The sequence below is a fragment of the Syzygium oleosum genome, unplaced genomic scaffold (assembly GCF_021117445.2).
Source record: "Syzygium oleosum isolate NSW1041296 unplaced genomic scaffold, Sole_v2.1 Sole_v2.02, whole genome shotgun sequence".
In the NCBI taxonomy this organism is placed as follows: domain Eukaryota; kingdom Viridiplantae; phylum Streptophyta; class Magnoliopsida; order Myrtales; family Myrtaceae; genus Syzygium; species Syzygium oleosum.
Window position 1 is genome coordinate 16,902,793 of NW_026607486.1, and position 14,322 is coordinate 16,917,114.

The 14,322-nt window shown below is 42.2% G+C and overlaps 3 protein-coding genes across 4 annotated transcripts; 2 read left to right on the forward strand and 1 right to left on the reverse strand.

The window, feature by feature from the left end:
- The first annotated feature begins 4,440 nt into the window (after positions 1-4,440).
- LOC115688253 (ninja-family protein Os03g0419100-like) lies at positions 4,441-7,521 on the forward strand. Its single transcript, XM_030614057.2, has 2 exons — positions 4,441-5,613; positions 6,930-7,521. Exons 1-2 carry the CDS (start codon positions 4,842-4,844, stop codon positions 7,349-7,351), a joined length of 1,194 nt encoding a protein of 397 aa, XP_030469917.1. The 5' UTR covers positions 4,441-4,841; the 3' UTR covers positions 7,352-7,521.
- Positions 7,522-8,380: 859 nt separating this feature from the next.
- On the forward strand, positions 8,381-11,426 carry LOC115670096 (glycerophosphodiester phosphodiesterase GDPD6-like). Its single transcript, XM_030591300.2, has 8 exons — positions 8,381-8,575; positions 8,739-8,929; positions 9,302-9,485; positions 9,594-9,668; positions 9,917-10,026; positions 10,139-10,357; positions 10,443-10,598; positions 10,913-11,426. The coding sequence occupies exons 1-8, from the start codon at positions 8,416-8,418 to the stop codon at positions 11,132-11,134; spliced, it is 1,317 nt and encodes a 438-aa protein (XP_030447160.2). The 5' UTR covers positions 8,381-8,415; the 3' UTR covers positions 11,135-11,426.
- Positions 11,377-13,642, reverse strand: LOC115670065 (uncharacterized). 2 transcript variants are annotated; one of them, XM_056306568.1, is made up of 3 exons: positions 12,541-13,642; positions 11,825-12,148; positions 11,377-11,620 (listed from the first exon to the last, which is right to left on the reverse strand). In XM_056306568.1, the coding sequence occupies exons 1-3, from the start codon at positions 13,518-13,520 to the stop codon at positions 11,428-11,430; spliced, it is 1,497 nt and encodes a 498-aa protein (XP_056162543.1). In that variant the 5' UTR covers positions 13,521-13,642; the 3' UTR covers positions 11,377-11,427. The 2 variants fall into 2 exon arrangements, with proteins under 2 accessions (XP_056162543.1, XP_056162544.1); XM_056306569.1 differs by lacking the exon at positions 11,825-12,148.
- Between the last annotated feature and the right edge of the window lie 680 nt (positions 13,643-14,322).

Genomic DNA, 14,322 nt, shown 5'->3' on the forward strand with positions numbered 1-14,322 from the left:
TCTAGAAAATTTTTTATGAAATTTTTTTTAATTTTTTCAATTTCGGAATTTTGCAAATTTTTATGGGTTTTATGAGTTTTTCTTATTTTTATGGATTTTCTGAGAATTTTTCTAATTTTCTAATTTTTTTAGGTATTTTTCTGAAAATTTTCTAATTTTTATGAATTTTCGGAATTTTCTAATTTATTCTAAGCCATTTTGTGAATTTTTTATTTTTGATTTTTTTTGGGGAAAAGTTTATTAAAATTTTTTACTTTCCCAAAATCTGTCTCTTTTTATTTTCTAGAAAATTTTTTATGAATTTTTTTAATTTTTTTAGTTTTAGAATTTTGCAAATTTTTATGGGTTTTCTGAGTTTTCCTGATTTTTATGGATTTTCTGAGAATTTTTCTGATTTTTGGAATTTTTTAATTTTTTTTAATTTTTTAATGATTTTTTTTATTATTCCCGCCGGGAATGGACCGAACCGGTGCTTTGAGACGGTCTACAGACAACGGAGGATGGAGGAGGAGCTGAGGCCGCGGCTTGAGGACCGGACCTTTCTATTTCATTTTTTTTTTCTGGGAACAAAGAAGTAGAAAAAATCTACTTCTTTATTTCTGTTCCAAATCTATTTCTTGGCCATTTTTCTATTCTAGGAAATAGAAAAATAAAATGCGTTACCAAACAGATTTTTATTCTTTTTTTGTTCCAGGAAACAGAAGAACAGAAAAATAGAAAAACAGAAACGTTACCAAACGCGTCCTAAACCTCCCAAAAATAGTACTATAAGTGACTACACAAGGTGGTACCAAATTTTGATGGTGTATACTTATGAATCCCTTAAAAGAGCATCTTGAACATCGGATGTTAAAAGATCCTATAAATATTCTAGGATCTTCAAGAGAGAGGGAGAGACAATCAGTAAAGACTACATCTTCACTCAATTGGCTTAACTTTTACAAGTTATTAGTGGAGAACTTTATACCCGAACAATATGCTTAGGAAAGGAAATTAGCTATATTAAATAATCACAAAATATTAAATAATAATCCCTATCAATAATAGGCCAGAATGGTGGGTTTGGATCTAATAATATCTCTAAAGATATTCTCTAACAAGGAAATCTTTAATCTGTATAAATATACTTCATCGCTCCCCTTCAAGCTAGAGCACCCATCTTGCATATGATTGGTGCAACTTTTGATTGGTGCAACTTTCTTCGAAAGTCTGTGATCAAGTGCCATGTAAGCCGAACCTACACTAAACAAACCGATTTGACAAGCGCTAAAGCAACACGTGCTTAGAAAGCTGACATCTTTCTCGTACAACCTTGATGGAATCGTGTAGAAACCCAACTTGAATTACGGCAAGCTATACCACATCACCCCACAGTACTCATCTTTGGCTACTTGATGAAGGTGTGCTTGACTCCGATGTTCACGGCTACCTGAATACTTGCTGACATCATCCCACAACGCTCATCTTTGGTTGCCTAATGAAGGTGTGCTTGACTCCAGTGCTCACAACTACCTGATATTTGACGGCAACTTTGCTTGTCGATGTTGCTCGCAGTTAGAAGAGAGTACCATGACGAATAACGTCCATAGTAGCATTGTTGAGTGTTGACTAAGGTTTGATGAGACTCTGATACCATGTAAATATTCTAGGATCTTCAAGAGAGAGGGAGAGAGAATCAGTAAAGACTACATCTTTACTCAATTGGCTTAACTTTACAAGTTAATAGAGGAGGATATCAATATTCAAACAATATGCATATGAAAGGAAATTAGTTGTCTTACATAATCACAAAATATTAAATAATATCCCTAATATCTAATACTATCTCTAAAGATATTCTATAACAGGGAAATATCTAATCTCTATAAATATACTTCATCAGATCCCGTACTTAAAGACTTGACATCTTTGTTAGTGTTAGATTATATCACCCATTGCTATCGTCCGCTATTTGATATGTGGTATTAGTTTTGTTATCAGCTAGCGCGTTCACACACCACAAATTTATTGGAAGGCGGCCCTGCTCTTATATCATATGTAATGACTCGATCCATTTCTCGTAAGATTAAGCCTCCGAAATAAGTACTCTGAGTGCCTACATATGGTGTTGTCCGTTCGAAACTGGTGTGTTTACATATGGATCACCCAAAATGATCTCTCTCATCCGATGCGAGACATTGAGTTGACATGCTTATCTACCACCGCAACGACCAATATATCATTGATGCCTGGGATAGGAAAATTATCCAACGCTTTAATATTGCCGCTTGGCTTTGCTACCATTGCAATTAACCTCATTCGAGGTTTGTTATCCGAATGATATTTCCTCGTTCTAATCGCAACTCACTTGTCTCGACACTCTTTTAAAACGCGCTACGCTAGTTTAAAGTTGCATGCTGTTTATCCGTCAAGATAATAATCTCGACATTTTAATAACGCGGGATTAAAAGATACATCCGGTCCCCAACACGTGGAAATTCTAATAGATGTTCGATCATCGATTCTTGGAGTACGAATCATGAACACTATCGACGACGTGGCGGTCAAATTGACACGAGACTTGGAATGTGGCCTTTAGCCGATCGAAAGGCTAAAGTTGCTTACAATAATCCAATCTAGATTAAGAGTTGGATAAGTGGGTAGCAGCAAAGATTAGCCTAAAACCAAAGCAAAATAAATAAATAAAAAAACCATAAAACAATTAATCAAATCGATCTCCCTTGTCCCGCCATTTTGTTTTATTAAATTTTCCCACCACCTTTCTCGAGGGCGCAAGAAAATGGGAATATTTTCCGGGGTTCAATAAAAAAAAGGATTTGGCGGCCCTCATTGGGGGAAGAAAAGGAAAGTCTAGTCAATAATTTATCAATCAACTTGCATGATATTATATTTCCGAAAATCAATAGTCCAAATATTCCATGTTGGACGGTCTGAAAATTTTTTGGAATCGCCCGGCCCTCGCAATTATTATATTCAATCTCGAGTGGGGACCAAGTTGAGATAGTGGAAACTTAAATCACCCTTTTTCTTTACGACAGCAAGTGGACCCCGCCGCCCCCCAAACAACTAGCAACATTTTTTTTTTATTATTATTTTTATTTCGGGTGAAAAAAAGACCAAGAAAAAAACTAGGGAATACGACCCGAATTGAATTAAAAAAAATTTAAAAGGGCCAAATTTTAAAAGATTGGGAAACTCCGTGCGGACTCGTGTGGAAATTATGATTGTCACGTCGTGTGAGGCTAAATCCTAGATGCTGCTAATACAAAAATTCTCTCCATCTGGACGTGACGCGAGCTCGTTTTCTAAGTAGATGATTAAAAATATACGAATAAAGTATTAATTTTTGCGAGTATATATTCCATGGCGAATTATATTTTATCAATAGGATTGAAATTTGGCTAAAAATCTTGGGCAAATTCAAAAATTGAGGAAGGACGAGCGAGTCTAGCAAATTCAAAAATTGAAGAACCTGTTTCAATTGACATAGAACCCGTAATAAGTTTTTGTATTTTTCTTAATTCATGTCTTCTCGTATGATCTTGCATTATTTCATGGCGTTCGGTGATGAATGTATAATCTGGAGCTACTAGTGTGAGCTTCCATTTTATGACCGAGACTTTTACTTTGTTAATATTTTTAAATATAAGTTGTGATTAGTGGATTACGGCAGTAAGTGGTAATAATTAAAGATGATGATTCACTACAATCGTTCAATTAATAATACAAGTGGAACCTAGATGGACTTTAGAACATGTGACATGATAAGTTCCGGATTTCAGGATATGCAATATAAGTTCCATGTTTAAAAAAATAAGGAACACGTTCCAACGAGTAAGTTTCAAGTGCTTATGGAACCTGCAATCGCTTATCCTTAAAAGGGATCGGCTCGATCGCGGTACGAACCGGGTCGGGTATGGGCGGACGGAGCGACCCGCGCCCCGTGGTGATGACGTCAGCCGCGCCAGAGGACAAAAGGAGCCGCAGCTGCTGCTTTTCGCCCCCCCCGGGGGGGCCAAGCATGTCTGGACACGTGGCCCGCTCCAACATCCCCCACCCCGGAGGGGAGGGCGACGCGTGGCCTGCTGCCCAGGCCTGGCGCATTATCGACACGTGTCCCCAGCGTAGGCAGCTTTTGTTTTGTCGGGTAGAGCGACAGAGAGAGAGGGAGACGCCAAAAGGACACTGCCACTCGGAAAACAGTGCCCCCCGATCCGGCCACGTGTCGCCACGATCCCCCTTCCGGACATCCACTTGGGGGTGGTGGGGGCAGCTCGCTCCCCGCAGGCCCCCTCCCCCCAAGGGGCATTTTCGGTAAATCACACCCACCACCCTCCCTCCCTCCCTCCCTCCCTCCGTCGTCTCCACCTCTCATGCTCTCTCTCTCTGTCTGGTATCCAGCAGAACTCTCTGTCTCTCTCTCTCTCTCTCTCTCTCTATCTCTCGCTCCTTTTTCTTGTTCGTCTCTCGTCAAGCCGTAATCTTTCTCTCTCTCTCTCTCGCGGAGCGAGAAGAGGGAAGTGGAAAATTCGTCCCACCTTTTCCTTTTACGCGTTCGTCATGAATTTCGCCGGTTTCGCCCCCTTCGTTTTCCTTCTCTTTCCGTCGAGAGAGGAGCAGCAGCTGCGATCTCGGAGGTTGAATCGGGAAGAAACCGAGGTTTCGGGATGTGGGTACTGCTGAATCAGATCGAGAAGCTGTTTTCGCCCTTCGCGTCGAGGCTGGTAGCTGCCGAAACTGCCCAATTCTCGACAGGAAAGAAGGACAGAGAGAGTCCCGCTCACTCGAATCTTCGAAAAGAGAGAAGAGTTTTTGTTGTCTTGTGTGTGGGGGAATAAGAGATGGACAAGTGCTCGAGAGATCTGCTGCAGAAGTTCATGTGTTCGAGCAGCAGCGCGCACCGGCCGGAGTACAGGACACCCAACGAAGAAACGGAGGAGCTCGAGCTGAATCTCGAGCTGTCGCTCGGCGGCAAGTTCGGCGTCGACAAGAGCTCCAGCAAGCTGTTCCGGTCGTCGTCGATAGCCGGGGCGATGACCCTCTTGGGCGAAGAGGACAGCCCCGCGACCTCGCCGCCTGTGCCGTACCCGTCTCTCATGAGGACCGCCTCATTGCCCACGGAGACGGAGGGGGAGGAGTGGAGGAAGAGGAAGGAAATGCAGACGCTGCGGCGGATGGAGGCGAAGAGGAGGCGGTTGGAGAGGCAGAGGAGCTTGAGGACCGAGAGGGAAAGCGGCGGCTGTGACGAAGAGAGGCCCGAAATCGAGGGCAAACTGGGGTTGAACTCGAGGGATAAGCATCAGTTCTTGGTGGCTAATGGGGTGTGCCATGTACGAGAAATCAAATCATACATAAACGACGGAATCCTCCAACGCCCTGAGAATGCCATGAGGTGTTACAATAGTAAGGTGCCGCCTTTTGGGCTGGCCGGTTGGGCCGAAGCAGCCAAACAGGCCCTAATTGGTGCCGGCGTCGTCGATGTGGCGATCAAAGGGAAGTGCGGGGCATCCGGCGGCGGCGGCGGCAGCGGATCGGTGGTGCCAGGGGTGGAGGCACAAGGACAGATCTCATTAGATAGGTCAGAATCAGATATTAAATCTGCTCTAATTCAAGGTAATGTGGTGATTTTTCCTTCTTTGTTTCTGCTGGATCTGTTATCTCCATTTCAACTTAAGAAATTGTGCGATTGTTTGTTGGCCTGTCTTATTCGTGGTCACTGGAAAGTGAAAATTGAGAACTGGGTTACTGTTTGGAGTGCTTACTTGACGAAGTCGATATAAGTGCTCTATTAGCCAATGCTGAATGATTTAGATAACATACGTATTCGTATGACGGTTATGGTGGAATTTGTGGTAAGAAAATTGAGCTTGAGAACCATCAGTGTGGGCAGTATAGTTGAATGGGCAAGACGTTTGGGGTTAGGACTGCCAAGAGACCCCCCTTTCATTGTCTCTTGCACGTTTCAGGGAATGAGTGAGCATGCTGCTGGCTTTTGCAGTTACAGTGCATGTAATTGATGCATATACCTTATGATGGCAAATGCGAGCAGACCTCATTCCAAATAATGAAATTGTTCAGTTTACTAATCTTGTTCCCGGAGCACGAGTCATTTCGATGAAGTTATCTCTGATGAGAATGCTTTCAGCCTTCTGCCACTATACCTGAAGATCAGTGAGAGTTGCCCTAGCTTTGACTGATTTTCATTTGATAACTATGAGATGAATGCTCTCTCAGCAGAAGTGATCTTCATGTCTAGTACTGCCTTCTGTAGATATGGCTTCAGAAGGGAACACTACTGAACTAATATTCAGCTGGACCGAGCCTTATGCAGATGTGGACATTCTCCCCAAATAGTGATGTCCCTCTTGTGACGTGTAGGTAAAGAATTGGTAAAAGTTGGTTCGAACATAGTAGAGTATGATCCATCTGGATTGAGCTGAATTCACTTGGAGTAAAGAAAGATAACTTTGCTAGTGGGAACTTAGAATTTTTTTTTCTGGCTGAGTATGCATATTATTCATAAAATGATCTTTGCAAAATCTTCTTCCCGTTTGTGACTCAAGTTGTGATCTTTGGTTGAGAAGTGCTAGGACTGTAAAATTGAGCCACATTTTTCCTGACTTGTGCTGCTCGTTTGCTTAAATTAAGCTGTCCGGATAAATCTACTTGGTGCATGGCTGTTTTAGAACCGGAGTTGATCTGTGTTTAAGCAAAAAGAAGAAAAACCGAATTAGCTTATCCTTATTTGTATTGATTGGCTACAGGATAGTTTGCAGCATTTCCACTATCTGGACATAAAAAACCATCCTCTCATTCGAGACTTCTATGTCTTCATTCTGTGTGGTAGCCAATGGGTCATAAAATGTAAGTCTTGTCCAATTTTGAAAACTCACAGGCGTCATCCTAACTTTTGTCCTTTCTATCCCCAGGATCGAGCAGTTGCAGGGATGACAACGGCTCCATCGTTAACCAGCACCTGCAAGAGCCAAACAATAAACTGGTGTGTACGCTCTCGTCTAAGGTCGATGAGAATCTGAGCAATACTCTAATAAGAGCAGAAACACAGAGTCCGTCCAGGAAATCCAATTCGGTGGATAATGTAGGCAAAGATTTCGTGGCGAACGCGACGGTGGATATGCCTTGGGTTTTCACGCGGGGCGACGGTCCAGACGGGAAGAGAATAGAAGGCATACTGTATAAGTACGGGAAGGGAGAGGAGGTTAGGATAGTGTGTGTGTGCCATGGGAATTTCCTCTCGCCCGCAGAGTTCGTCAAGCACGCCGGCGGAGGTGACGTCGCTAACCCGCGAAGGCATATATTTATCAGCACAAATCCTGTTTTTTCTCAGTGATAGTAGTAGCTCTGTCGCCCCCGAAAGAAATAGTGGGGACGGAACTGGAAGGGATAGAGATTTTTCAAAATTTTCTTGTTTCTCTCTGGAATCTTTTGAATTCTTGATTTGCTTTCCTATTCTTCATCTGAATAGATCTACACAAGTCCGAGATGCCCTCTTTCCCTGCATGATCAGGCGTGCAACTACGCCTTGGTAACTGAAATTTGTCTCGAAGTTTAGTTTATCCCCAAGAAGTTTGATTTGTGTCCCTTTACCTAGTCATGTTACGCATTTTCGCTCATATGAATGAGCCACATGTATACTCGAGAAATTGGTTCATGTCGGATTCTACCCGCCTTTTCTGGTCGGCGGCGGTAGGTCGATTAAACTGCTTGAGAAATAAAGGAAAAAGAAACATTGGGCGGGCAGGGATTAAGCAAATAAATGCTCGTTACGATCGCGATCACGGTGCCGGAATAAGTTGCATGCGCGTGTCCATATTTGCTTATGGTCGAGGTCTCGAGTTCGTCGTCGTTAGTAAAGCTGTGTTTGGATATGACGATGAAAAGGGTTAGATGGAGAACGAAATAGAGTAGAACTCCCTGACCATTTGATCATTGTTCGGACTATAGCTATTTTCTTTTGTTCTTCTTTTCCCTATTTCGGTAGACCCTAGGTCAAAATTTCTCCCGAAGAGAACAATATAAGACGCACGGTTCTAACGATTGAACACACGAACGGATGATGGTCAATCTGGTATGCGATATCTGGCCTCATCACATCTCACTTCGTAAGGAAGAGGGAAGTAGGTGGATAATGATGCGAATGACAATGCCTTGATCTGAAAAAAAGGCCAAAAACGCGAACGAATGAGCCGTTCGATAGTATTAGAAATAGTCAAGTGCGTATTATGTGAATTTGAATCCCGGGAACGTCAACAGACGCTATGCGACAGACTCGCATGCGCATGCAAATCCACGTTATCCAGAGAGAAACAGAAAAGAATTGAAAATCTGATTTCTTCGGCTGACTGCAACAAACTGCCGGATCTTTTTCACGACCAACCTCATCTGCAAGTTTGAATGCAGATTTTTAGTGGAGAACAAACAAACGAATGCAAATCTCCAGCCCCTTATAAGCCGGCACGACCCATAACAAAAAAGAAAAAAGAAAAGGAAAACAAGGGGGCTCCCAAAGTAGCTGCAGAGCAAGTCAAGATGAAGAGAAACATGGCCTTGATCAGTAAAAACCCGGATGCATTACTCCCTTGCTTTTCTTTGTTTGTTATGTTTTGACTTTCTCGTTCCATTGCTCATGATGGCCATGGTTTACCAACTTGGATATGCATTGGACATGGAAAAGAGAAGAAAGAAAGAACACTGAATCATGTATTGTGGATTCGCAGGTTGTGTGATTTTTTCGGTCATGTTGACGTCCACCGTTGTTCGTGTAAGCGCTGGAAGACCCTTGACGTATCCTCTGCCGAGTAGCGTCCCTGAAGGCGAGAAACAACCCCTCCAGACATTCCGCGCATACAATGTCGCGCACCGAGGGTCGAACGGGGAGTTTCCAGAAGAAACGGCTCCTGCTTACATGGTGAAATCTCGCTTACCGATTAGCTTTCGTCCTTTTGGTTTCCGCTAGTTCTCTCTGTTTTCATATGGTTCACTTTTAGTCCTGGAAATTGTTTCCAACTGAAGTTTCAGAGAAGAGAACAACAATCCGAATTTTCGAGCTGAAGTAAATTGTACTTTTTTTTTGCTAGAAGAAGTAAATTGTACTTGACATAGGTCCTGTCGTGGGAATTAGGAAAAGCGCCAATTTGGTGTCTTTTTTTTTTTCCCCATTTTCTTCTTTGTCAAGCGATCACTTTAGTTTTTTTTTCTGGAATCTCGATTGGAACTAAGCACAGATGAATGGATTTGAGTAAACGGAATGTCATTTGAAACATTGAGTTGTTCATGACAGAGAGCTATTGAAGAGGGAGCAGACTTCATAGAATCAGATATCCAGGCCACCAAAGATGGAATCTTGGTCTGCAATCATGACGTGACGCTGGACGATACAACCGATGTCGCGGAACGTAAAGAGTTTGCCGACCGAAGAACCACATACGAAGTTCAATGGGTCAACACCACCGGATGGTTTGTTGGTACGGAAGTACAGGCCTTTTTTCTGTAACCAGTAACTTTGGCATTCTTCCGGGTTGTCGAGTTCGTCTATATTTATAGCTGCATCATATTTACTTGGTCATGTGCAGTTGATTTCACTTTGGAAGAATTGAAAACATTGCGAGCCAAGCAACGATATGATTTCCGGGATCAGCAATACAATGGTTTGTCCTCATCTATATGACACTGACCAAATTATTCAGTCAAGTCGTCTCATGTCATCGCATTGTTATCTTCTATAAAATCTATGAGAAAGGCATATGAATGGCGAAGCTATGTAAATGGGCAATCAACGACTGGCTTTTTCCTTTTAAGAGCAAAATCAAGATCTCTAAGTTCCTTTTTCCCTGTTTCTGGCCCCTATCTGCTGGCAAAAGCTGGCTAATTATTCTGACCATAGGATAAATTTCAGGAAAGTTTCCGCCGATTACCTTTGAAGAGTTCATCTCAGTTGCGCTCGATGCGAAAAGAACAGTCGGGATATATCCAGAGATAAAAAATCCGGTTTTTGTTAACAAACATGTACGTTATTTGCTCACTGTACAATGTTGAGTTGACTTACAATTTTTTTTTTTGGTGTCTCGTTTGCAAAACGCTATTTCTGGTCATCAGCAACTCATATTCCTCAGAACAGGTCAAATGGTCCGATGGAAAGAAGCTCGAAGATAGATTTGTGGAGACCCTCCAGAAGTACGGATACATGGGTTCGTACCTGTCGGAAGACTGGCTGAAGCGACCGGCCTTCATCCAGAGTTTTGCGCCTAGTTCACTTGTATATATCTCCAATCTCACAGACTTGCCGAAAGTTTTCTTGATTGATGACGTGACAATACGAACAGAGGACACTAATCAGGTTCGACCTCTTTCTTGTCAGGGTTAATCTTGATAGTGGTTTGTCTACTTTGTTTTCTTCCTGATGAAATTACGACTTTGTGCAGACATACAACGAAATCACCTCGGACAGTTATTTTAACTATATCAAAGATTATGTGATGGGAATCGGACCATGGAAGGATACCGTTGTTCCTCCGGCGGATAATTACTTGCAGAGAGCGACTGATCTTATTGCGAAAGCACATGCTCTTGGCCTGCAGGTGAGTCCTTGGCCACTAAAGAATATTATACAGTCGTTAGTGTGCCTTGTCAATGATGGTTATTATAATTTCTGCAGAATAACACTAACCTGATTACTTTAGATTCGTTATAACAAGCTAAATTCATCTAGTCTACACTGCATGGTATTCCATAGTCCTTCGATTCGACATTGTTTTCTCAAGATGTTCCAATTCACAGAATACAAAGGCTATGTGTGTACACAAGCATTCTTTCATTTACAGTAATTGCCGAGGTGAAAAAACAAATTGCGTAGGAAATGTGATTGGTTACGAATTCTGGTTTTGTGTTGCAGGTGCACCCTTACACGTTCCGCAACGAGAATTCGTTCTTGCACTTTGACTTCCATCAAGATCCTTACATCGAATATGATTACTGGATAAACAAGATGGGAGTGGATGGACTCTTCACAGATTTCACAGGGAGCCTCCACAGGTATCAAGAATGGACCTCCCCTTCAGAGAAACAGATATTGCAAAAGATTGCTTCAATGGTTTCGTCCTTCAAAAGGGGATAGATTATAGGTTTTCCATTTTGTTTGCCTAAAAGCAGCACGAAACGAGCTCTAGCAAGTTTTATTAGGGTTGGTTAGATGGTTTTGTCCTTCAAAATTGGATGTACTCTTGAGTTTTCCTCGTACTTTCTCTCTTAATTAGAATAATTTTGGGCGTTAATCCTGTTGCACCTGAGTAATACGGGCCAGTCCATGTAATGATTGGGGTAAGCGAAATCATCTGAGAGCAGGCCGGTAAAAACTGGTGGAAGAACTACTGTGATTGACAATTTATAAAAACTTTAGAATGTGAAAATTTAGCAACAGAGGCCAAGATGACAGCAACAATCGCAAGAGTTACAAAAATGGCAAGGGCGGCAAGAATGGCAAGAGCAACAAGCATGGCAAGGGCGGCAAGAATGGCAAGAGCAACAAGCACGCTCACTGACCGTTGATCTGGGAGTTCGAGCATCCAGTCTCGCAGGATTGCTTTTCTCTACGTCCGTCAATCTGCACAGGTTAACACAGGCATTAAAATCCACGAAGAAAACCGTGTGGTTTCATCTAATTTGGTGAAGTACACAAATGAGAAATTTGGTTCACTAAACTATAAAATTGCAAGTCAAATGTTCAATGATACAGAACATTGGACTCATAAGTGGTTTTGCTCCAAGTGAATTACTAACAAATAGGTAAGAGGAGAGAGGATCATACATGGTAGAAGAACAACAACAAAACCGTTTTCGGCTACAGTTCCAATGGTAGCAGGACGCACAGCTACACTTAGGACAACAACAGCTTGGACATTTACAGTGGCAGCTCGGCCACTTGCAACAGTGGCAGCTCGGCCATTTACAGAAGCAGCTTGGCCATTTACAGAAGCAGCTCGGCCATTTACAGAAGCAACATGTCCACTTACGGTAGCAGGATGCCCGACTACAATTAGAACAGTAGCACAACGGCCACACACACTTCTTTCTCCGACACACACACATTTTCCTCATCCACTTAGGTTTCAGACATGAACTCTTCTTCTTTCTGCAACCACACGAAGGGTATACATTCTTAACGATCGTCAACTAGTTTTCTGAATTGAAATGCTGATTGAAAGATGCTTCAAAGAGTTGGTTATGCATCATAAGTAAACAGAAACAGAAACCAAATTTTCACAAATGCAACCATACATGCATGATCACATGGAATAAGCAGTGTTGACAGTTTCTTTATTCTCAGGCAAACAGAATCGTTTACCTTTTATGAATAAGTAAAACTTAAGAGGTTCTTGCTTATAAGGAGTTTTTCAAAGATCAATGCATTTCCAGTTCTAGTAGAATCCATATACAAGACATGTTTCGTTTTGTTCATAAATTACTTGAGCAAATAATGTCATCTTCTATTTATTCATCTGCTCGAAGTTAGTATTGACTTACACAGGGAAAGAGAAAGATGGGAGGCTCGTTCTACTTTCACTGGAAAGGCAAGAGGAACCCCAAGTCACCACTGGAGAATTCGCCTTTTCCACAAATCCGCTATTTCCATTTTCCTTCCGTACGTCCTTGGTAAATTCTGTGTTCTTGGTATTTGCTGCGGGGTTCTTTTCCATGTCGACGATTAGGTCAAGCGATGCCACCTCATGCGGAGGTGGCGAGCTGATAGTAATGAACTCGTTGGACCTGCCCAATTCCTCGGACTTCAGCGAATCGGCAGGCATAGTTACATGGTCTCTTGAGAAGCTGACGTTCCCTATGTGTAAGCTAAAGAGTGACTCATTGGAAGCAATGCTCCATTCAATAGGTGTCGAAGGTTTGCTCCTTTCGAATACAGAAGATGGAATCCTATGAGGGCTGTACCCACCCGATCGGTCCATCACCTGGATTGGAGGAGACTGCGTCGGCGACGTACTATGAAGTAGCGACTCGTGTGTGATGTCAGACATGGGCGATGTCGATGCGGCAACTGAGGACTCCGAGTCGTGTTCTGCTTTTGAAGATACCTTCACGGCGTCCTTTTCTTTCCGTAACTTCAATGGACAATACTCATCATGTCCCGGCGAAGGAGCGATACCATCTGCTTCGGGCTTGATTAATTCGCCTGCCCCTACTTGGGAGATATCGTCTAATGATGCATTGGACAAAGATGAAGACAGGGAAGTGATGGACCCCAATTTGCTCTTGGACAGTGCCGATAGATCTCGTTCAGGACTCAAGGCCTTTAAATTTCCTTTCGACAGATTACTGCTATTACTTCTGCTCCTATCGTTATTCTTCGGACGGTTTTCGCCACTACCAATCGTTCCTGTTATTTCTCTATCTGATGCAGACGTCGACTGCTCGCTGCTTTGACTCTCCTTGAGATTTTCTGAATGCATCCTTAGAGGCTTAGTACTTTCAACCTTGAATCCCTTGTCCATTGCTGGAGTACTTTCAATTTTTGATTGCTAAGTAACCTAGTAAAATGAAAATGGGGATTGGCAATCTGTAGTTTCTTCACTGCCATGTTCAATAATACAGGAATTGCAAGGACATACATTATGAATTTTCTGCAACTGTGGGACGAACCGGAGATTATTAGACAATTACGAAAGCACAAAACAAATACTGATCGTTGCAGAAAATCGAATATATTTCAAGGAGAATAGGATTATGATTGGAGCATATGACGGAAGGATGAGTCAAGTGCATTATATAGACTCTAGTTATGCATCTTTCATGTGGATATGAGTTAAGGAAGTAATCATCGAAATCTCAGAAGCAACACCGGCGAAGAAGAAAAAAGAAGCAGTCGCGTAGTAGTGATAGCATCTCCTGCTATCAACCAACCGCATCACCTACAGTCATTACATAAACTCAAAAATTCTAAACTCCTATTTATGACAAGGTCGATCACTAGTGCATAAAGAACAAGAAACACCGATTCAGCTAAAGCCGGTTTTCGAATCACAAGATAACGACTCTCGTTGTTATCATACTTCCCAACCATCCTTCAGTTTTCACGTGTTACTACATCCCGATACATGGATGTTCATTTAGGGAGTGTACATCTTCATTAATTTGGTCCTACCAACATTTGATTATATTACCTGCCATAGAACCTAAAACGAATGCAAATATTCAGAACAATGTAGGTAAGTCGGGAAACTTCAAACCTGGAAATCACGCAGTGCCCTGATGCCAATCCTATAACATCTCCTCGAGTGAGAAAACATAACTTGT

Coding starts and splice junctions, on each gene's coding strand:
- LOC115688253 (XM_030614057.2), top strand. CDS start 4,842: ATGGACAAGTGCTCGAGAGATCTGCTGCAGAAGTTCATGTGTTCGAGC. Junction 5,614..6,929: donor TAAATCTGCTCTAATTCAAG/GTAATGTGGTGA, acceptor TTCTATCCCCAG/GATCGAGCAGTTGCAGGGAT.
- LOC115670096 (XM_030591300.2), top strand. CDS start 8,416: ATGCAGATTTTTAGTGGAGAACAAACAAACGAATGCAAATCTCCAGCC. Junction 8,576..8,738: donor GAGAAACATGGCCTTGATCA/GTAAAAACCCGG, acceptor GTGGATTCGCAG/GTTGTGTGATTTTTTCGGTC. Junction 10,358..10,442: donor GAACAGAGGACACTAATCAG/GTTCGACCTCTT, acceptor GACTTTGTGCAG/ACATACAACGAAATCACCTC.
- LOC115670065 (XM_056306568.1), bottom strand. CDS start 13,520: ATGGACAAGGGATTCAAGGTTGAAAGTACTAAGCCTCTAAGGATGCAT. Junction 12,149..12,540: donor CCATCTTTCTCTTTCCCTGT/GTAAGTCAATAC, acceptor GTGTGGTTGCAG/AAAGAAGAAGAGTTCATGTC. Junction 11,621..11,824: donor TGTTGTTGTTCTTCTACCAT/GTATGATCCTCT, acceptor TAACCTGTGCAG/ATTGACGGACGTAGAGAAAA.